Here is a 23,341-nt window from a genome sequence, read left to right as displayed (position 1 = left end):
TGCAGCGGTTTGGCGCCTGCCTTTGGCCCAGGGCGCGATCCTGGAGACCCGGGATCGAATCCCACGTCGGGCTCCCAGTGCATGGAGCCTGCTTCTCCGTCTGCCTGTGTCTCTGCCTCTCTCTCTCTGTGTGACTATCATAAATAAATAAAAATTAAAAAAAAAAAAACCTGACCCCCCCCCCCAAAAAAATACCTGACCCACTCTGCTCCCTGAACTATATTATTTTTCTATTATATATATTTTTGCATTTACTGCTAGTTTTATTGTATTATGTTAAAAGATTATGATCTGTATGAAATGAATTCTTTTACATGTGTTGAGACTTATGTATTTCTATTTATTAGGATCCAGCTTCCTTATGTCATGGAAGTTAACCTTGTGTTATTCAAAGCTATCTTTACTGTTTTTCTGTTTAACTAGTTGATAGTTGAAAGAAGTATGTTTGAAATCTTTTTGTTTTTCATTTTAAAGAGAATAATCAAGAATGAAGCTTGTAACTTTTTAGTAGCTACTCTTTATCAGGGTATGAATTGTTCCTTCTATTTCTGGTTTTGCTAATATTTTGTGCATATTTGTAAAGGTACTGAATTTTATTAAACTTTTTTTCCACAATAATTGAGATATTATGGCTTTCTTGAATCCTTTATAATCTGTTAATATAGTCTGTTACATTTATAGACTTTCTAATTTTACTACATTTGTGTTACTGGGATAAATACTATTTAGTCATTATTATCTTAGATATAAATATCTAATAAAACATAATAAACATATGTAATAGTATGTGATAAACATATACCATTATTATGTTAGATTTGTCAAAATTTTCCTAGAGTTCATTTCTTTTTAAAACAAATCAATTTTATTAGGTGCATAGCAGTTTAAAATCATCTTCTGGTGTCTTAAATCTTTTCTCGTTAAGTGACTCAATTATAATGCTTTTGTTTTTAAGTCCATTTTAACTGGTATTTATATGGCTACCCCAGCTTCCTTTGGTCACTGTACTTCATATCTCTTTAAATTCAACCCTTTTGAATTCTGAATGTAGTGTAGCATACAGAACTGGATTTAAAAAACCCCAATCTGGGATCCCTGGGTGGCGCAGCGGTTTGGCGCCTGCCTTTGGCCCAGGGCGCGATCCTGGAGACCCCGGATCGAATCCCACGTCGGGCTCCCGGTGCATGGAGCCTGCTTCTCCCTCTGCCTGTGTCTCTGCTCTCTCTCTCTCTCTCTCTGTGACTATCATAAATAAATAAAAATTAAAAAAAAAACTTAAAAAAAAAAAACCCAATCTTTCCAGTAAGTTTAGTTCATACCATATATTTCAACTAGTAAAAAACTTTGATTTGTTTCTGTTGTCATCTTGTATGTTTTATGTTAATCTGATTTCTTCAGTCATTTTCCTCTTTTTTCTTGTATATTACTAAATTGATAATTTTCTTTGGTTTATTTTCCCTCTACAACTTTGGAGTTCATATATTTTCTTTGGATTCTTTTGCAATTAACCTTAAAAGTTCAGTTTTCATGTTTGACTTCATGCCCAAAGTTAAGATTCCTACACTCTCAAACAAATGCAAGGATCTTGAAACACTATAATTCTGATGGCCCTATTACTATTATTATTTTCTGACATGTTTTAACTTTTTAATATGTACCTCCAAAGTAGACATTATTTATCATGGTTTTATACAGTTCATGTTCACTTAGATTTACCAGGCTCTTTACCAATTTTTTGCTAACCATTCTCTCTCATGTATATATCACTTCTTCCATCTGTATTCAGGTTCATTTATTCATGTGGGATATATTTTAGTAGACTTTTCATAAAGGGTTTGTTACCCCAAAGTCCCCCACTCTTTGGCCTAGAAAAAGTCTTTAGTTCAATTCTTGAATAATTTTTTTTAAGATTTATTTATTTATTAGACAGTATGAGTATGGGGAAGAGAGGTATGGGGAGGGGGGAGGTGGGTGGGGAGAGGGAGAATCTTAAGCAGACTCTATGCTGAGTGCAGAGCCCAATGCAGGGCCCAGTCTCATAACCCTGAGATCACGACTTGAGCTGAAACGAAGAGTCAGATGCTTAACTGACTGTACCACCCAGGTGCTCTCAATTCTTGAAAAATTTAGCTAGAAACCAGATGCAAGAGCAACAGTTTTCTTTGATCATTTGGAAGCATTTTATTATTTCTGATTCCTGTGGCTGCCATGGAGAAGTCTATCATCAGGTTGTCATTTTTTTGGATACCTTTTTTTTTTTTTTTTTTTGAAGTTGAACGATAGTTGACATTCTGACTGGTGTAAGGTGATATCTGACTGTGGTTTTGATTTGCATTTTCCTGATGATTAGTAATGTTGAGCATCTTTGCGTGTGTCTCTTGGCCACTTGTATGTCTTTAGATAAAGGTCTATTCATGTCATCTGCCCATTTTAAAATCAGATTGTTCTTTTGGTGTTGAGTTGCATAAGTTTTTTGTATATTTTTTATATTAACCCCTTATTAGATACATGATTTGCAAATGTTTTATCCCATTCTGTAGGTTGATTTTTGTTTTGTTGATGGTTTCCTTTGCTGTGCAAAAGCTTTTTGGTATAGTCAAAATAGTTTATTTTGCTTTTGTTTCCCTTGCCTTAGGAGACCTATTCATAAATATGTAGCTAAGGTCAAGAGATTACTGCCTGTTTTCTTATAGGAGTTTTAAATCTGTTTTGAGTTTATTTTTGTGTATGGTGAAAGAAAGTGGTCTTTTCATTCTTTTCCAATGCAGCTGTCCCATTTTCCTCGCACCATTTATTGCAGACTTTTCTTTCTCTGTTGTATATTGTTGCCTCCTTTGTCCTTATGTTGTGCCTTTTATTATTCTTAGTCCATAACCGGAATCCTGTATCTCCCACTCATCCACATCCATTTTCCCCATCTCCTCCTTCCCCCACTCTGGCAAACATCAGATTGTTCTCTGTGTTTATGTATGATTCTGCTTTTGTTTGTTGGTTCACTTTTTAAAGATTCTACATATGAGTAAAATCCTATGGATTTCTTACTCATTCTGACTTATTTCACTTCACATAATACCCTCCAGTTTTATCCATGCTGACACGAATGGCATGACCTCATCCTTTTTAATGGCTGCATATCATTCCATTCTGTATATATGCCACTTCTTCTTTATCCGTCCATCTATGGAAGGACACTTAGGTGGCTTCTGTATCTTGGCTATAGTAAATAATACTGCAATAAACATAAGGGTGCAGGGGCACCTGGGTGACTCAGTCGGTTAAGCAACTGACTCTTAATTTTGGCTCAGGTCATGATTTCATAGTTGTGAGATTGAGCCCCATGTTGGACTCCTTGCTGGGCATGGAGCCTGCTTGGGATTCTCTCTCTCCCTCCTCTCTCCTCCCCTCTCACTCCCCTCAACCAAGAAACGGGGTGCATGTATTTGTTTGAATTGGTGTTTTCATTTTCTTTGGGTAAACACCCAGCAGTGTTTTACTGGATCATATGGTAGTTCCATTTTTAATTTTTTGGAGAACCTCCATACTGTTTTTACAATGGCTTTACCAGCCTACATTCCCACCAACAACACACAAGAGTTCTTTTACTCCACATCCTTACCAATACTTGTTTCTTGTGTTTTGATTTTGGCCACTCTGACATGTGTGAAGTGATACCTCATTGTGGTTTTGATTTGCATTTCCCTGATGATAAGCAATGTTGGGCATCTTTTCCTATGTGTTAGCCATCTCTCTGCCTTCTTGTATAAATGTCTATTCAGGTCATCTGGCCATTTTTAAATCATTGTATTTTTGGTGTTGAGTTGCATTAAGTTCTTTATATATTTTGGATATTAACCCTCTATCAGATTTGCAAATTGCAAATATCTTCTCCCATTCAATTGGTTACCATGTCGTTTTGATTTCAAAGCCTTTTTATTTTGATGTAGTCCCAATAGTTTACTTTTACTTTCATTTCCCTTGCCCAAGGAGGTATAGAAAAGTGTTTCTATGGACAATGTCACCTAAATTACTGCCTGTGTTCCCTTTAATGACTTTTATGGTTTCAGGTCTCACATGGTGGTCTTTAGTCTATTTTTAGTTTATTTTGTGTATGGTATTTAAAAGTGGTTGAGTTTCATTCTTTTACATGTAGCTGTCAAGTTTTTCCAGCACCATTTATTGAAAAGACTGTCTTTTATCCCATTGCACATTCTTGCCTCCTTTGTCCTATGTTAATTGACCATATAGGCATGAGTTTATTTCTGGACCTTCTATTTTGTTGACCTGTGTGTTTGTGTGCCACTACCATACTGTCTGGATTACTATGGCTCTGAAATGTATTTTGAAGTGTGGGATTATGAAACCTGAGTTTTGTTTTTCTTAAGATTGCTTTGGCTATTTGGGGTCTTTTGTGGTCCCGTGCAAATTTTGGTAGTATTTGTCCTAGTTTTGTGAAAAATACTGTTGGTATTTTGATAGGGATTGCAATGAATCTATAGATTGCTTTGGGTCCTTTAGAAATTTTAATAATATTCTGCAAGTTCATGAGCCTGGAATATTTTCCCTTCTGTTTGTATCCTTTTTATATGTTTCATCAATATTTTATGGTTTTCAGAGTACAAGTCTTTAACATCATTGGATTAAATTTATTCCTAGGTGTTTTATTCTTTTTGGTACAGTTGTAAATGAGATTCTTAATTTCTGTTTCTCCTGCCTTATTATTACTGTGTAGAAATACAACCAATTTATATTTTAACATATTTTTTATTTTTAAAAATATTTTTATCATTTTTAATTTTTTTCATCATGATAAGTATACTCTTTAATCTCCATTCCCTTTTCTCCCCATTCACTTACCCACCTCTTCTGTGGTAACTATCACTTTGTTATCCATAGTTAGAATCTGTTTCCTTCTCTATTTTCCTTTGTTTTGTTTTTTCAATTCCACATGGAAGTGAGAACATATGATATTTGCTTTCTCTGACTTATTTTGCTTAGCATTATACTCTCTAGCTCCATCCATGTCATTGTAAACAACAAGATTTCATTCTGTTATATGGCTGAATAATACTCCATTATATATATATATATTTCCTCATTTTATATATATATATTTCCTCATTATATATATATATATTTCCTTTGTTGTACAAAATTATTTATTTTGGAATATTTACATTGGATAAAGAAAATGTGTGTGTTTACCCATATATATATATATATATAATCCATCTTTATCCTTTCCTCTATCGATGGACATTTTTTTAAAAAGATTTATTTATTTATTTATCATAGACAGAGAGAGAGGCAGAGACACAGGAGGGAGAAGCAGGCTCCATGCTAGGAGCCTGACGTGGGACTCGATCCCGGGACTCCAGGATCGCGCCCTGGGCCAAAGGCAGGCGCTAAACCGCTGAGCCACCCAGGGATCCCCTATCGATGGACATTTATGCTGCTTCCATGGTTTGCCTATTGTAAATAATGCTGCAAAAAACATAAGGTTGCATGTATCCTTTAAATTAGTGTTTTTGTATTTTGGAGGCAAATACTTAGTAGTGCAGTTCCTGGTTCATAAGGTAATTCTATTATCTTTTTTTGAGGAACCTCCATACTGTTTTCTACAAGGGCTGCACCAATATGCATTCCTACCAACAGTGTACAAGAACTCCTCTTTCTCCACATCCGTGCTCTTGTTGTTTCTTCTGTTTTTTATTTTAACCATTCTGAAAGGTGTGAAGCAATGTCTCATTGTAGTTTTCATTTGCATTTCTCTGTCAATGAGTGATGTTGAACATCTTTTCATGTGTCTGTTGGCTATCTGGATGTCTTCTTTGGAGAAATGTCTGTTCATGTCTTTTGCCCATTTTTATTTATTTATTTATTCATTCATTCAAAATATTTTATATATTTTTTTGACAGCAAGAGAGCACAGGCAGGCAGAGCAGTAGAGGAAGAGGCAGGCTTGCTGCTGAGCAGGGAGCTTGATGTGGGGCTTGGTCCCAGACACCCTGGAACCATGACCTGAGCGGAAGGGAGACTCCCAACTGACTGAGCCACCCAGGCACCCCTTCTGCCCATTTTATTTATTTATTTATTTATTTACTTACTTATTTATTTATTTATTTTTATTTATTTAAATTTAAATTTAAATTTAAAAAAATTTTTTATTTATTTATGATAGTCACACACACAGAGAGAGAGAGAGAGAGAGAGAGAGAGAGGCAGAGACACAGGCAGAGGGTGAAGCAGGCTCCATGCACCGGGAGCCCGACGTGGGACTCAATCCCGAGTCTCCAGGATCGTGCCTTGGGCCAAAGACAGGCGCCAAACCGCTGCGCCACCCAGGGTGGATCCCCTTCTGCCCATTTTTAAATTGGATTTTTTGTTTTTTGGGTATTGATCGATTCTTTATATATTTTGGATTCTAATCCTTTATCAGATATGTCATTTGCAAATGTCTTCTCCCACTCATACATTGGCTATTAGTTTTGTTGATCGTTTCCTTCCTGTGCAGAAATTTCGTATTTTGATGTAGTCTCAATAGTTTATTTTGGCTTTTATTTCCCTTACCCGAAGAGACCTATCTAGGAAAATGGTGCTGTGGCTGATGTCAGAGACCTACTGCCTGTGAGTGCTTCAAGGATTTTTATGGCTTGAGGTCTTATATTTATATTTTTATATTTTTATTTTTTATTTTTTTTCAAGATTTATTTATTTATGATAGAGAGAGAGAGAGAGAGAGAGAGAGAGAGAGAGAGAGGGAGAAGCAGGCTCCATGCTGGGAGCCTGACGTGGGACTCGACCTCGGGACTCCAGGATCACACCCTGGCCAAAGGCAGGCGCCAAACCTCTGAGCCACCCAGGGATCCCCACATTTAGATTTTTAATCCACTTTGAATTTATTTTTGTATATGGTGAAAGAAAGTGGTCCAGTTTCATTCTTTTGCATGTGGTGGTCTAGGTTTCCCAACAGTATTTGTAGGAGAGACTTTCTTTTTCTTATTGTATATCCATTTCTTCTTTGTCTAATATATAATTGTGGATTGATTTCTAGGTTTTCTTTTTTTTTTTTATCATTGATCTATGTGTGTATTTTTATGACAGTACCCTACTGTTTTGATTACTATTGCTTTGTGATAATAACTTGAAATCTGGAATTTGATATCTCTGGGGTTTTTTTGTTTTGTTTTGTTTTGTTTTGTTTTTGGTGGTGTTTTTCTTTTTCTTTTTCTTTTTTTTTTGTGTGTGTGTTTTTCTTTTTCAAGGTTGCTTTAGATATTTGAGATTTTTTGTAGTTCCATGCAAATTTTAGGGTTCTAGTTCTGTGAAAAATGCTGTTTCTATTTTGCATAGGATTGTTGCAAAATAGGATGCAACAATCCTATTTTGCATAGGATGTTTTCTATTTTGATAGGATTGCATTAAATCTGTAGATTACTTTGGGTAGTACAGACATTTTAACATTATTTATTTTTCCAACCCGTAAGGATATGTCTTTCCATTTCTTTGTGTCATCTTTAATTTATTAGTGTTTTGTAATTTTCAGCGTACAGGTCATTTATCCTTTTAGTTTATTCCTAAATATTGTTCTGGTGTAATTATTAAATGGAATTGTTTTCTTAATTTTACTTTCTGTTGCCTCATTATTAGTGTATGGGAATGCAACAGATTTCTGTACATTGATTTTATATCCTGCAACTTTACCAGAAGTGATGAGTGATTTCAGTAGTTTTTTTGGTGGAATTTTTAAAGTTTTCTACATACAGCATTATGTCATCTGCAAATAGTTTTCCTTCTTTCCTACAAATTTGGATGCTTTTTATTTCTTTATGTTATCTAATTTCTGTGGCTAGCACTTTCCAGTACTATGTTGAATAAAAGTGGTGAGTGGACATCTTTGTCTTATTCCTGTACTTATGGGGAAAGCTCTCAGGTTTTCCCCAAGGAGTATGATGTTGGCTGTGGGTATTTCATAGAAGGCCTTTATTATGTTGAAATATATTGTTCCTTCGAGACCTACTTTGCAGAGTATTTTTATCATGAATGAATGTTGTACTTTGTCAAATGCTTTTTCTGTATCTATTGAAATGATCATATGTTTTTTTATAATTTCTCTTATTGATGAAATATATCACATTGATTGTTTGCAAATATTGAACTACCATTGCTTCCCAGTATTAAATTCCACTTGCTTGTGGTATGATTTTTTAAATATACTGTTTGATTTGGTTTGCTAATATTTTGTTGAGGACTTTTGGATTTATATTCATGAGAGATCCTGGCCTGCACTTCTCTTTTTTGTGTTTGTGTTTTTAAAAAATTTATTTATTCATGAGAGACACAGAGAAGCAGAGACATAGACAGAGGGAGAAGTAGGCTCCATGCAGGGAGCCCATTGTGGGACTCAATCCTGGGACTCCAGGGTCACAACATGAGCTGGAAGGCAGATGCTTAACTGCTGAGCCACCCAGGTGTCCCTTTTTTTGGTGGTTCTTTATCTGAATTTGGTATCAGGATGATACTGGCTTCATAGAATGAATTTGGAGGTTTTCCTTCCTCTTGAACTTTTTGGAATAGTTTGAGAAGAATGGTATTAACTCTTCTTTAACTGTTTGGTAGAATTCACCTGTGAAGCCATCTGGTCCTGGACTTTTGTTTGTTGAGAGGTTTTTGGTCACTGCTTCAATTTCATTGCTGGTGACTGATGCATTCAAATTTCCTATTTCTTCCTGTTTTAGTTTGGTTGGTTATATGTCTCTAGATATTTATCCATTTTTCCTGTGCTGTCTAGTTTGTTGGCATATAGCTTTTCATAATATTCTGTTACAGTTGTTTGATTTTTGTGGTGTTATTTCTTTTTTATTAGCAATTTTCATTATTTGGGTTCTATTTCTTTTTTTAATGAGTCTTGTTAGAGGTTTATCCATTTTGTTATCTTTTCAAAGAATCAGCTCCTGGTTTCATTTTTTTTTTTTTTTTTTTTAGTTTGTCATTTCTTTCTGCTCTAATCTTTATTATTTCCTTCCTTCTGTGTTTTGGGGTTATGTTTGTTCTTTTTCTAGCTTATGCCTTTAAGGCATAAGATTAGGTTGTTTGAGTCTTTTCTTTCTTCTTGGGGTAGGCCTGTATTGCTATAAACTTCCCTCTTAGAACACATTTGCTGCATCCCAAGATTTTGGACCATTGTGTTTTCATTCTCATTTGTTTCCATGTAATTTTTAATTTCTTCTTTGATTTCTTTGTTGACCCACTCATTGTTTAGTAGCATGTTATTTAACCTCTATATATTTGTGCTCTGGAAAGAGCACAAATCTTGTTGATTTCCAGTTTCATAGCATTGTGGTCAGAAAAGATGCATGGTATGATTTTGATCATCTTGAATTTGTCAAGACTTGTTTTGTGGCCTAACGTGATCTATTCTGGAGAATGTTCTTTGTGCACTTGAAAGAATGTGTATTCTAATGTTTTAGGGTGGAATGTTTGAATATATCTGGTGAATCCATGTGGTCCATCGTGTCATCATTCAAAGCCATTATTTTCTTGTTAATTTTCTGTTTACATAATGTGTCCACTGATGTAAGAGGGGTGTTAAAGTCCCCTACTATTATTATATTATTATTGATTGGTTCCTTTATGTTTGTTATTAACCACTTAATGTATTTGGGGAGCTTCTATGTTGGGTGCACAAATATGTACAATTGTTACAGCCTCTTGTTGGATCATCCCTTTTCTTATTATATAGTGTCCTTCTTTGTCTCCTGTTATGGTCTTTTTTTAAGATTTTATTTTATATTTTATTTAATTAATTAATTAATTAATTAATTAATTAATTAATGAGAGACACAGAGAGAGAAGCAGGCTCCATGCAGGGAGCCCAATGTGGGACTCGATCCTGGGTCTCCAGGATCACACCCTGGGCTGAAGGTGGCGCTAAACCACTGAGCCACTGGGGCTGCCCTGGTCTTTGTTTTTTGTTTTTTTTGTTTGTTTGTTTGTTTTTAGATTTTATTTATTTTTTATTTTTTTTTAATTTTTATTTATTTATGATAGTCAGAGAGAGAGAGAGAGAGAGAGGCAGAGACACAGGCAGAGGGAGAAGCAGGCTCCATGCACCGGGAGCCCAATGTGGGATTCGATCCAGGGTCTCCAGGATCGCGCCCTGGGCCAAAGGCAGGGGCCAAACCGCTGCACCATCCAGGGATCCCTGGTCTTTGTTTTAAAGTCTGTTTTGTCCGATGTAAATATTGCTACCCCAGCTTTCTTTTGGCATCTGTTTGAATGATAAATGTTTCTGCATCCCTTCACTTTCAATCTGCAGGTCTCTCTTGGTCTGAAATGAGTCTCTTGTAAGCAGCATATAGATGGGTCTTGTTTTTCGTGTTTTTGTTTTTGTTTTTTATCCACTCTGTCATCCTGTGTCTTTTGACTGGAGCATTCAGTCCATTTACACTCAAAGTAATATTGATAAATATGTATTTATTGCTATTTTGTTACTTGATTTTGGTTGTTTCTATATTCTCTGATCCTTTCTTTCTCTTTTTCATGTTTTGTTGACTTTCTTTGATATACTTAGATTCCTTACTCTGTATTCCTTGCATATATATCATTGTTTTTTATTTATGTTTACCATTAGGTTTCTATATAACATCTTCTGCATATAGCAATCTGTATTAAGTTGATGGTCATTTAAGTTTAATACCATTCTTTACTCCTCTGCCCATGTTTTAGGTATATGGTGTCCTATTTTGCATCCTTTTATTTTATGAGTCCCTTGACTGATTTATAGAAATACTTATTTTTACTGCTTTTGTATTTTTTACTTTTCATAATCTCACTTATGGTCTTTTTTTTTTTTTATGATAGTCACAGAGAGAGAGAGAGAGGCAGAGACACAGGCAGAGGGAGAAGCAGGCTCCATGCACTGGGAGCCCGACGTGGGATTCGATCCCGGGTCTCCAGGATCGCGCCCTGGGCCAAAGGCAGGCGCTAAACCGCTGCGCCGCCCAGGGATCCCACTTATGGTCTTAATTTCCAGTCAAAGTTTCCCTTGAATATTTCTTGTAGTACTAGTTTAGTGGTCCTGAACTCCTTCAGTTTTGTCTGAGAAACTATCTTCTTTTTTTTTTTGCCTTGCTGGATAGAGTATTCTTGGCTGTAGATTTTTCTCTTTCAGCATTTTGCAGGCCAGAAGGGAATGACATGACATATTCAAAGTTCCTGCTGAAAAATCCACTTACAGCATTATGGGGTTTCACTTGTATATAACTGTCTTCTTTTTCTGGCTGTGTTATTTTTTTATATTTTTATTTATTTGTTTATTCACTTATGAGATACATAGGCAGGGGGAGAAGCAGGCTCCCTGTAGGGAGCCTGATGTGGAACTCGACCCACATGATCCCAGGACCCCAGGATCACAACCTGAGCCAAAGGCAGATGCCACTGAACCACCCAGGCATCCCTTTCTTGCTGCTTTAAAAAACCTTTTATTCACTACTCTTTGCCATTTTAATTATGTGTATTGTGTAGACTTCCTTGCATTGAATTTTTGTGGGAATCTCTGTGCTTCTTGGATCTGGATCTGGATATCTGTGGTGTTCCCCAGAGTAAGGAAATTTTCAACTATTATTTCTTCATGTAAATTTTCTGCCCTCTTACCTCTCTCTTCTTTTTCTGAGATCCCTATAATGTGGATGTTATTATGCTTAATGGAGTCACTGAGTTCCCTAAGACTATGCTCAATTTACATAATTTTCTGTCCTCTGCTTTGCTCAGCTTGGTTAGTTTCCATACTCTGCCTCTCACGTTATTCATTCATTCTTCTGCTTCATCTAGTCTGCTATTTATGTCATCAGGTGTATTTTTAATTTCACTTATTGTGTTCTTCATCTCTGATTGGTTCTTTTTAAAAAATATATATTATTTTTCTGACCAAAGTGCAATGATTTTAAATCTCCTTAAATAACCAGAAAAGGACTCAAGAACATAAAACAAAAATGGGAAATTAACCATTAGATATTTTTATTTCATACCAACCTTACAATTTGTCTGGAAAACAAACAAAAACACTTTGAATGACATGTTACTAAAACACTAACCAAATAATTTTACCATAAGCCTAGTACATGCACTTCAAGATTTCACTGCTAGGAATTTTGTGAAGACCAGTTTAATCATTAATAACGCCATATAATAGAGCACAGGAACACATGTCCTTAAATGTAGTTCTTGCCCCTTACCCTCAGAGTTATATCAGAGTAAAGCTGACAATTCTACTAAGCCCCGAGCCCCCAGTGACCCATCCCACTCCCTGGAAGCAAAGAAGATGCCCTGTCACACAACTTCCTATAAGTTGTAATAAAACGAAGCCTTAGTTTTCTTACTTCCTATGGGAAACGGTCATTTATTTGATAAATACTAAAGCACTTCTAGGAATTCATTTTAGGAGTTTGTTTACCAAACACATTTTGTAAGAACGGTTTACACAAAAAGTTCCTTTGGAATTTGGTCTACAAATTCACTTAAAGGTTGGAAATTTCGGGATCCCTGGGTGGCGCAGTGGTTTGGTGCCTGGCTTTGGCCCAGGGCGCGATCCTGGAGTCCCGGGATCGAGTCTCACGTCAGGCTCCTGGTGCATGGAGCCTGCTTCTCCCTCTGCCTATGTCTCTGCCTCTCTCTCTCTCTCTGTATGACTATCATAAATAAATTTTAAAAAATTAAAAAAAAAAGAATAAAAAAAAAAGGTTGGAAATTTCAAACCTATAAGAAAATGAAGTAGGGAATCCCTAACCCTAACATATTATAATACTAAAGAGATAACCACACATACTAAAAAGTTTTGCTCACAGAAGACACGGACTTTAAGCAATGTGCTTTTTGAATGAAAACAACTAGCTGATATTCTTTGTTTTTTTTTTTTTTTTTTATCTCTTTGTTAAGGATCTCACTGATGTCCTCTACTCTTAAGTCCAGTGAGTATCTTTGTGAAAACTCTCTATCAGGCACATTACTTGTATCCATTTCACTTTGGTCTCTATCTGTGGTTTGGTCCTGATCTTTTATTTAGAAAATGTTTCTTTGTCTCTCATTTTGTCTAACTCTCTGTGACTGTTTATTTCTCTGCGTTAGGAAAGTCAGATACTTCTCTTGCTTTGTGAAGAAGAGGTCCTGTAGTGGCCTGCCACACAGTGTCCCCTGTCCCCAGGACCTGGTGTTCCTGTGAGGCTCTCCTATGTATGTTGTATATGCTCCACTGTTGAATCATGGCCTTGTTTCCCTTCAGTCTGGTTGTGTGCAGAGGCTGCCTTTGCCTGTTGTGGGCCCTGAGTTGTGTGGTAGTCTGCTCGCAAAAGGAGACCTGCCCCCACCGCTACTGGAAGTGATGTCCTGCAAGATGCACAGTCCAGGAGATGTGGTTAACAGTTTGCGCTGGTGTTGGGGGATGGGGCCCACGGGACCAGGACTGACCTGAGTCTGCCTGGGAAGGACAGATCCGCCAAAGCTTGGGGGGCGGGGGGTTGGGCCTTGGTGCTGGCAAGTTGTTAGAGGAGAGTCTGCTGTGCTCTTTCCCACAGGTGGCGGTTGTTGATGCTGGGGTTGGGGTTGGGGGAATGGCACCTGCCAGCTCCTCTGTTCCTGAGGCCTCTCCCTGTGCTTGCTAGCTCTCCTGGCCACACTCGGAGATGAGCAAATCACTCTCCCTCCTGTCCGCCCCAGGTGCTTTTGCAAGCTGTTGGTTCTACGCAGTACCTGCACAGACTGTCCTGCGGGGACGCTGCTTCCTAATGCCCTCCAGTCTCTCCCAGAGCCAAGCCCACTGAGTTTTAAAATTCCAGGCTTAGCCCCGCTGGTATTAAGAACTCATGAAATTTAGCCCCTCTCCCTATCAAAGGCAAATATTACAGAAACTCATCCTCCCCATTTATGGGCTCCCTCCCTGGTGGGAAAGTCTGTTTTCCGCCTTTGTGGGTGCCATGTGCTCCCGCTCCCCCACTGACCGCCATGGTCTGTTCCCGCTCCCTTACGGCATCTTCCCCTTTCTATCTTCTTCACTGTGGCTTCTTCCCTGTCTTTAGTTGTGACATTTGTTCTGGCAGTCTGGGTTATTTATGCTGATCTGGGTGTTATCTAGATGGATCTGTGAGATGTGGCAAACATCTTATGGCCATCATCTTCCCAGGCCTCTGGGTACTAATTTTATATCCTGCAACTTTACTGAATCCATTTATTCTAGTAGTTGTTTGGTGGAGTCTTTAGGATTGTCTACGTCTAATATGTCATCTGCAAATAGTGACAGTTTAACTTCTTTACTAACATGGATACCTCTTTTTAAATTTTGTTGTCTGCTAGCTATAGGTAGGACTTCTAGTATTATGTTGTTTTAAAAGATTTTATTTATTCATAAGAGACACAGAGAGGCAGAGACACAGGCAGAGGAAGAAGCAGGAATTGGAGCAAATTGGAATGTCATTCTCACACAGGGGCCATGCTAATCTATATTATTCCAATTTTAGTGTATGTGCTGATGGAGTGAGCATGGTGAATGAGCCTTTAATGTATAGTTGAATGCAGTTTGTTAATATTTTGTGGAGGATTTTTGCATCTATGCTCATCAGGGATATTGGCCTATAGTATTTTTGTGATTTCTTTGGTTTTAGTATCAGGGTGATCCTGGCCTCATAGAATAAATTTGGAAGCTTTGGTTCCTCTTCTATCTTTTGGAATAGTTTGAGAAGAATGGGTATTAACTCTTCTGTAAATGTTTGGCATAATTCACCTGTGAAGCCTTCTGGTCCTGGACTTTTATTTTTGGTAGTTTTTTTGAATACCAGTTCACTTTTTTTAAAAGATTTTATTTATTCATGAGAGACACACAGAGAGAAGCAGAGACACAGGCAGAGGGAGAAGCAGGCTCCATGCAGGGAGCCCGATGTGGGACTCCAGGGTCACACCCAGGGCCGAAGGCAGACACTAAACCGCTGAATCACCCAGGTGTCCCGTCAGTTCACTTTTGTTACTAGTAATCGGTCTCTCCAGATTTTCTATTTCCTCCTGATTCAGTTTTGGAAGATTGTATGTTTCTAGGAATTTATCCATTTCTTCTGGATTGTCCAATTTGTTAGCGAATGACTTTTTATAATATTTTCTTATAACCCTTTGTATTTCTGTGGTGTTGATTGTTACTCTTCTTTCATTTCTCATTTTATTTATTTGCATCCTTCCTCTTTTTTCTTGGTGAGTCTGGCTGGGAGTAAATCAATTTTATTTTTTCAAGGAACTAGCTCTTGGTTTCATTATTTTTTTTTTCTTTTTTCTTTTTTGTGTGTGTGTCTATAACTTTATTTCTGCTCTGATCTTTATTATTTTCTTCCTTCTACTAATCTTGGGCTTGATTTGTTCTTTTTTTTTCTTTTTTTAGTTCCTTTAGGTGTATGGTTTAGGTTATTTGAGATTTTCCTTGTTCCTTGAGACAGGCCTGCATTACTATAAATTTCCCTCTTAGAACTGCTTTTGCATCCCAAAGATTTTGGATCATTTGTGTTTTCATGTATTTCTTTAAAATAACTTCTGGAGGGTATTATGCTGAGTGAAGTAAGTCAGTCGGAGAAGGACAAACATTATATGTTCTCATTCATTTGGGGAATATAAATAATAGTGAAAGGGAATATAAGGGAAGGGAGAAGAAATGTGTGGGAAATATCAGAAAGGGAGACAGAACGTAAAGACTGCTAACTCTGGGAAACGAACTAGGGTGGTAGAAGGGGAGGAGGGCAGGGGGTGGGAGTGAATGGGTGACGGGCACTGGGGGTTATTCTGTATGTTAGTAAATTGAACACCAATAAAAAATTAAAAAAAAAACAAAAATGGAGATACAAAATGAAAAAAAAATTAAAATAACTTATATGATTGCTCCTATTGGTTGCTTAGTATAATGTTTTCTAGCCTCCTCATGTTTTGTGTTTTTTTCCAGTTTTTTTCTTGTGATTGATTTCTATTTTTCATACTGTTGTGGTCAGAAAAGATGCATGGTATGGTTTCAGTCTTCTTAAATTTACTGCCACTTTTTTCGTGGCCTATCATGTTCTGGAGAATGTTCTGTATGTACTCAAATGTGTATTCTGTTGTTTTTGTATGGGATGTTCATATATATCTGTTACATCCATCTGGTCCAGTGTTTCATTCAAAGACATGCTTTCCTTATTGATTCCCCCTGCCCTGGATGATCTGTCCATTGATGTAAGTGGGGTTTTAAAACTCTTTACTATTATTGTATTATCAACTTACTTCTCTATGTTAATATTTGCTGTATATATTTAGGTACTCCAATATTGGGTGAATAGATATTTACAACTGTTATGTCCTCTTGTTGAATTGATCCCTTTATTGTTATGTAATGCCCTTCTTTGTCTCTTCTTACAGTCTTTGTTTTAAAGTCTATTTTCTCTGAGATAAGTATTAGTACTTGGCTTTTTTCTTTTCTATTTTCTTGGTAAATGTTTTTCCATTCCTTCACTTTCAGTCTGTCTTTAGGTGTGAAGTGTCTCTTGTAGGCAGCATATAGATGGTTTGTGGTGGTGGTTTTTTTGTTTTTGTTTTTGTTTTGTTTTGTTTTGTTTTTTTAAATCAGTTCCACCACCTTATGTGTTTTGGTTGGAACAATTAGGCCATTTCCATTTAATTATTAATAGGTATACTTACTGCCATTTTGTTGTTTTCTGGTTGTTTTTGTAGTTTTGTTCTGGTCCTTTATTCTCTTTCCTTTATTGTGATTGACAAGTTTTGGTAGTGTTAGGTTTGGCTTTCTTTCTCTTTAAATTTTGTGTTCTGGAAGCTAGATGTCTATTTCCTTCCCTGGTTAGTATGGGAAGTTTTCAGCTGTTATTTCTTCAAATGAAGAAATTTCTTTTCTTAAACATAAGATCTTTTTTAAAAAAGAAATCTCTGCCTCCCAATATGGGGCTTGAACCCACAACCCTAAGATCAAGAGTTGCATGCTCTACTGGCTGAGCGAGCCAGGCACTCCTCCTCAAACAAATTTTCTGCCCCTTTCACTTCTTCTGGGGATCCCTATAATGCAAATGTTCTCTTGATGTTATCCAAGAGATCCCTTAACCTATCCTCATTTTAAAGATTCCTTTCTTAGCTTGGGTGCTTTCCATTGCCTTGTCTTAAAGACTGTTGATATGTTCTTCTTCACCTGCTAATCTGTTGATTCCCTCTAGTGTATTTTTTCATTTCAGTATTGTATTCTCCAACTCTGATTAATTCTTTTTTATATTTCCATCTACTGAAGGTCTCACTAACGTCTTGCACACTTCTTTCCAGCCCAATGAGCATCTTTACAATCATTATTTTTGGTTCTTTTTTTCATATTATCTCCATTTCATTTAGTTCTTTTTCTGTGGTTTTGTCTTGTTCTTTCTTTTGGAGCATATTCCACTGTCTCCATTTTTCTTGACTTTCTGCATTTCCTTGTATGCATTAGCTGGAATGGCTCCTTCTCAACTTGAGGGAATGATCTTGTGTTTGTCATCCCTTATGTAGACTTTGTGTGCTTGGTGACTTTTACTGGCTGGCTAGAGCTGTGGATGGCGTAGCCTGAGGGTTCTGGGGCTCTCCATGTAGTGGGAGCCCTGGCAGGACCCAGCTAACAGTGAAGTAAGGGCAGACTGTTTGGTCTCTGGTTTCTCCACACAGTGGGTCCCCCTGACTGGACAGCTGAGGCTAAAGTGGGTGCAAGCCGGGATATGCTGAGGCTCTACACATAGAAGGGACCTTAGCAAGGCAGCTAAAGTTAAGGTGGGATGTTATCCAGGGTGTCCCAGGGCTCTCTGCACAGATGGTGCCTCGATAGGTGACAGGGACAGAGGTGCAGTATGGGCCAAGAGGCCCTGGGGCTTCTGCCATAGCAGGCACCCTGGCAGGTCAGCTGAAGCTGAAGTGGGTACAACACAGGGATCCCATGGCTCTCCAGGCAGTAGGCCCCTGTCAGGATAGCCAAAGCTGAAGCAGACACAGGACATGGTGTCCTGGGGTTCTGGGTGCTGAGGGCACCCTGGCAGGACCACAGAAACCGAAATAGGTGAGAGCTGAGGTGTCCTGGGGCAGTCTGTGCTGGGGCACCCAGGCAGGGTAGCTGGAGCTGAGATATTGTGTAGGATGGGAGGTCCCTACGGGGGGTGCCCTGGTGAGATAGGTAAAACTATGTGGGAGCAAGCAGGGGAGAGGGTGCTGGGGCTCTACACACAGAGAGCACCTTGGTAGGACAGATGAAGCCAGAGGGTCAGCCTGTGGTGTCCCAGGAGTCTGCGCACATAGGGTGCCTTGGAGGGACAGCTGGGGCCTAGGTGGGCTACAGGCTGAGAGGTCTTGGGCCACTCTGCACAGAAGAGGCACAGCTGAAGCTAAAATGGTCACTGGCCAGTATGTAGTCCCTGGGATGTCCACACACAATGTGCCCTGGCAGGACAGCTCTGGAACTGTGAAGGGGTTGCAAGGTGGATTGTCCAAGGCTCTTCACACTGATGGGACAGCTGAAGCCAAATTAGGTTCAGGCTAGGGTTTCCTGGAATGTTCGGTGCATGCCTTGGCTGAATGACTGGAGCCAAGGCCGGTGTGGCAGGAGGATTCCGGGGTGTCCAGTGCAGTAGGTGACCTGGCAGGGTGGCCAGGACCGATGCAGACATGAGCTGGGGGCTCCCCGGGGGCACTTGATGCAGGGAGCACCTCCGGCAGGATAGCTGGATCTGAAGGAGACATCAGTTGGCAGGTTTCACAGTGGTCTGCACCGCAGGTGCCCTGATAAGCCATCTGAAGCTGAAGTGGGTGGGCCTGGAGTCTCCCAGCATGCTTTGCGCCTGTGTCTCCTTGGCATAAATGCCAGAGCTATTGTGAGGGCTAACCAGGGGGGTTCCCATGCACTGCCCTGTGGCCACCTTGGTGGGACTGGCGGGGTGGTATGTGCTGGGGGTCTGGGGGCAGGCCGGTTAGGGCATCTGGATGGTGCACTGGCCTTGCTGTCAGGGTGGAAGGGCAGCACACACTGCGCCCATCAGCCCCTCCCGCCCAGAGAGTGTTCTAGCAGCAGCCCTGCCGTTTAGCAGAGTTCTAGGCCTGGCTCTTCTATGTGCTGGTTGCTCTTTTAAGCCACTGGGTTTTTTTCTGTGCCCGAGGACGGAGGAATCTGTTCCTGGTCCCTTAGTATTATCCCTTCCCATAGACCCTTAATTACTGGGTCTCCGTTTTTCTTGCTGTTCTCTTTCGTTGTTCAGTTGGCCCTCAGTTCTTCAGGAAGAGCCGCTCTATAAATAGATGTAACTTGGTGTGGTCCGTGGGGACAGTGAATTCAGGGTCTTCCTATATCACCATCTGGGGACTGGACCTCGCCTGGCTGAATTGTTTTTTATGCTCTTTAAGGGCGAGGACTCCCTTTCCTCTTTCCATCTGGCTCTCCTAGCATGAAGCCCCACTGATTTTTGAAGCTGCTGAAGATAATCCCCACTGGTTTTCAAAGCCAGGTGTTAGGAACTCCTCTTCCCAGTGCAGGTCCCCAGGGCTGGGGGTGCCTGGTGTGGGGTCTGATCCTCTCCCTCCTTGGGGCTGGTGGTGCCCCTCCTGTTTGTGGACCAGGGGCATGGTCGCCTCCATTCGTCCTACCCTTTTATGTGGCCCTCTCCCTAGATTAACTGTGGAGGGTCTGTTCTTCCTGTCTTATATTTCCCAAATTTGAAGATTCATGACTTTTATTAATAGTTTTGTCATTATCACTTTTAAGATTTTATCTATTCATGAGAGACAGAGAGGCAGAGGGAGAAGCAGGCTCCCCATGGGAGCCCAATGTAGGACGTGATCCCAAGAACCTGGGATCATGACCCCCTAGCCAAAGGGCAGATGCCCAACCACTGAACCACCCAGGTGCCCCAGTCATTATCACTTTTAATATGGTCTTGCTCCTAAAATACACTCTTCTAGAACTTTTTTTTTTTTTTTTTTTAAGATTTTATTTATTTGAGAGAAAGGGAGCACAGAGGGAGAAGAAGGAGAGGGAGAGGGAGAAGCAGACTCCCTGCTGAGCCGGGAGCCCAGGATCATGACCTGAGCCGGAAGGCAGAGGCTTAACTTACTGAACCATCCAGGTGCCCCCCTTTTAGAACTTCTAGGTATATACTGAATCTTCTCATCTAGTTTTTCCATCACTACTACATTCAGGGTAATTTCCTTAGGTTTTTTTTTTTTTTTTTTTAAGATTTTATTTAATTATTCATGAGAGACAGAGGCAAGAAAAAGGCAGGAGCAGAATCCCTGTGGGGAGCCTGATGCAGGACTCAATCCCAGGACCCCGGGATCATGACCTGAGCTGAAGGTAGACACTCAACCTCTGAGCCACCCAGGCGTCCCTAGTTTTATCTTTATATTCATTGTCTCTTCAATTCTATGTACTATTTAATTGCTACGTCAGTCTTTTTATACTAAATATTAAAGTATTTCTCATTTCTGGAAGTCCTCTTTTTTGTTAGCTTCTTTCTCTTAAATGTCTATCGCTTTAAACATGTTTTTGTAGTCTCTGTTTGGTAAATCTATTATCTAAAGTCCTTGGGAAGGGGAGTTAATCATGCCACTTACTGCCTTCTGACTTACTCATGGGGATGTAGTTTCTACATGTGTTCTGTAATTCTGAACTGTGAGCTCAGCATCATTGTGATTTTGTATGTGTGTATCCTGGACACCCTGAATTAAGGCACACCTATCCAGAAAAAGATACTTTTGCCAAGTGCCACCCAAATAATTCTCAAAATAACCCCCAAAATAAATTCACAGGCTTCTAAGAACATTTAGGTAGTGTAATTTTGAATCCCAAGTAAGACAGATCTGTGGTAACAAATTCCAGGAATGACTCACTCTCTGTATCAATAGCCTAAGCTAAGACAAGAACTGATTTATCCTTTATTGAAGGTGAGTGTCTAAGACTCCTGGCTATGTGTGTGGCTCTCAATCCAATGCCTTACCTTGCAGAGACCTAAGACTTTACCTCCTGTGCATGTATAATCTTTAAAATCCAGGCACCCTGGTTCCAGAGACCTGGAACTGTCCTTACTCCCAGGCAGTCACAATATCAACCACGTACCTGGTTTTTAGTTCCTGTTTTTGGCCATTGGGGATTACTCTTACTGTAAAATCTTTAGTATCAGCTATGCATTTCAAAGTGTTTACCAAGTTTATCCAACTTTTGTTAAGGTTTTGTAACTAAGGCTTTCACGTTAGCTGTCAGCCATAACTGCTGGAAATTTAAATCTAGAAAGATGCTTTACCTTCTATTATGTCAAAAAACATTTTTTTACATTAAATTATCAAAACTGAACATCATATTCCAGCTGTGATCAGTCTGATGATCCATTCAAAACAATACTTCATCATCTGGACACTACATATCCACCAGATTTCTTTCTCAAATTGTATCACACTGTCATGGGTACCATTTTATAAATAATGAAGCTGAAGCATGTCAGCTTAAGGTCATAGGAGCAGGACTAGAGCTTGGATCTTTTAAGTGTCAGCTTTGGGATACTTCCATAACATGTAAGTCAGAGGTAGGGAAAATGAAGGTTTAAGGGAACATTAAGTACCTCCTATATGTTCTTAATATCAAAGATACCCAATAACTGCTGTATAAGAGATATCTTATTACCCCATTTTCATAGATGGGGGAATTAAAGCTCAGAGAGGTTAATTTACTTAAGGTCATTGTGTAGTATTAGAGCTGAATTCTCAGAATGGACTATAAAAATTCATCATCTTCCTTCTATACCAGGGGTCAGCAAACTTACTCTGTAAAAGGCCAGACAGTAAATATTTTAGGCTTTGTGGGCCATGTGGTCTCTTTTGCAACTATTCAGCCTTTACTGTTGTAGTGTGAAAGCAGCCACTGAGAAATGTAAAATGAATGAGCATCGCTGTGTATCCCATAAAACTATTTACTGAAATTTGGGTTTCATATAATTTTCACGTCACAAAATATTAATTTTTTTCAACTATACAAAATATGAAATGCATTCTTAACTCACAGGCCACACAAAAGCAGGCTGTGGGCTGCATTTGGCCCATGGGCAACTGTTTGTTGACCCCTGATCTAAACCATACTGCCTTCTGAGAAGTGAGGTTCTCCAGTGTCTGCTTCAAACATTCCTTTACCAGGTTAGGAAAGACATGGGAAAAAGAGAATGGAATAGGTTCTTCTCTGGATGCTACGTGACTGAGGGGGTTGTTCCTGCCCAAGCTCCTCAAATTATGTAGTAGCAATGTGGAGTTGTTTAAATGTCTTACCCCAACGTTAAAAGTCTTTTTTTCATGTCTCTCCTTAGCCCATCTTCCAAATTAAACCGTAAGCTCATTTAGGAAAGAGGACTATCTTATAATTTCCTTTAATGTTTAATAGTCTATGCATAGTAGGTGCTCACTATTCAGTGATAAATATTTGATGCTGCCAAATACTATCCTATCTCATTCACACTGTTTAAATAGTCAGTGGGCCCAATATAGAAGTAGTTCAACAAATGAAAAATAGTAATAGCAGTTAGGCCATATGCAGGATTTAACAATATTATCATTTTTCTGTAGTTACTATGAAACCACAAAAAAGGGACAATTAGTGTAAGGGACAACTATGGAAAATATTTCTTGGCCCTACCTTTTTTAGTTCCAGTAGCTATTTGCCTGTGAATACTAAGTAAGTCTGACATTCCTTCTTCTCCTAGAACCATTTTGGTGATCTGGATGGTGGCCACTACACTGCTTTCTGCAAGAACTCAGTGACCCAAGCCTGGTATAGCTTTGATGACACACGAGTCAGTGAGATTCCAGATACTTCAGTTCAAACTGCTACAGCCTATCTCCTGTTCTACAGCTGCCAGCCCTTTTCAATACCTATAAAAAAATGCAAGAGCTAGGAAAATGGGGTTTCCTGAAAACTGCAAAAAAGCCAAGTTTTGCTTTGTCATTAAACTCTTGCAACTTACTTGCATCACTCACATTTTTAAGTCTTTCTGGTATATTGTTCACCCTTTTACATGATAAGGCTCTACCAAAGAAGATAGGTCCTGGCCTACTGAAAAAGGCAGCATGTAAATGATGAAATGCTAATTGATGGGGGCCTTCAAAGCACTGCAAATTATGTATTAATTTCAGGGTTCAAAATTCAATGTTTATTAAGATGAATTTATCACAGAACCTCTCAATTATATATTTCCAAGAAATTATTTCCCAAAGATACTTCATGGAGCTAAACCAAAGTAAGTTTTCTTCAAGTGGCTCTGTGACCTTAAGAATATGATTTGAAAATATTCAGTTAATC

At 38.9% G+C, this 23,341-nt stretch overlaps 1 protein-coding gene and 1 non-coding gene across 2 annotated transcripts in view; one reads left to right on the top strand and one right to left on the bottom strand.

The window, feature by feature from the left end:
* USP50 (ubiquitin specific peptidase 50) overlaps positions 1-23,005 on the top strand; it is a 45,232-nt gene extending 22,227 nt beyond the window's left edge. The window contains exon 7 of the mRNA XM_077881071.1: positions 22,746-23,005. Coding sequence (XP_077737197.1) covers positions 22,746-22,937 — 192 coding nt within the window. The 3' untranslated portion in view covers positions 22,938-23,005. The remainder of the gene's footprint in view (positions 1-22,745) is intronic.
* Positions 14,430-14,531, bottom strand: LOC144303708 (U6 spliceosomal RNA). Its single transcript, XR_013370684.1, has one exon. It is a non-coding gene; the product is annotated as a U6 spliceosomal RNA (small nuclear RNA).
* Positions 23,006-23,341: the final 336 nt, after the last annotated feature.

Source organism: Canis aureus, chromosome 32 (genome assembly GCF_053574225.1).
Source record: "Canis aureus isolate CA01 chromosome 32, VMU_Caureus_v.1.0, whole genome shotgun sequence".
Lineage (NCBI taxonomy): Eukaryota > Metazoa > Chordata > Mammalia > Carnivora > Canidae > Canis > Canis aureus.
The sequence above is the reverse complement of the archived record's forward strand: the minus strand, read 5'-3'. Positions and strand labels throughout refer to the sequence as shown.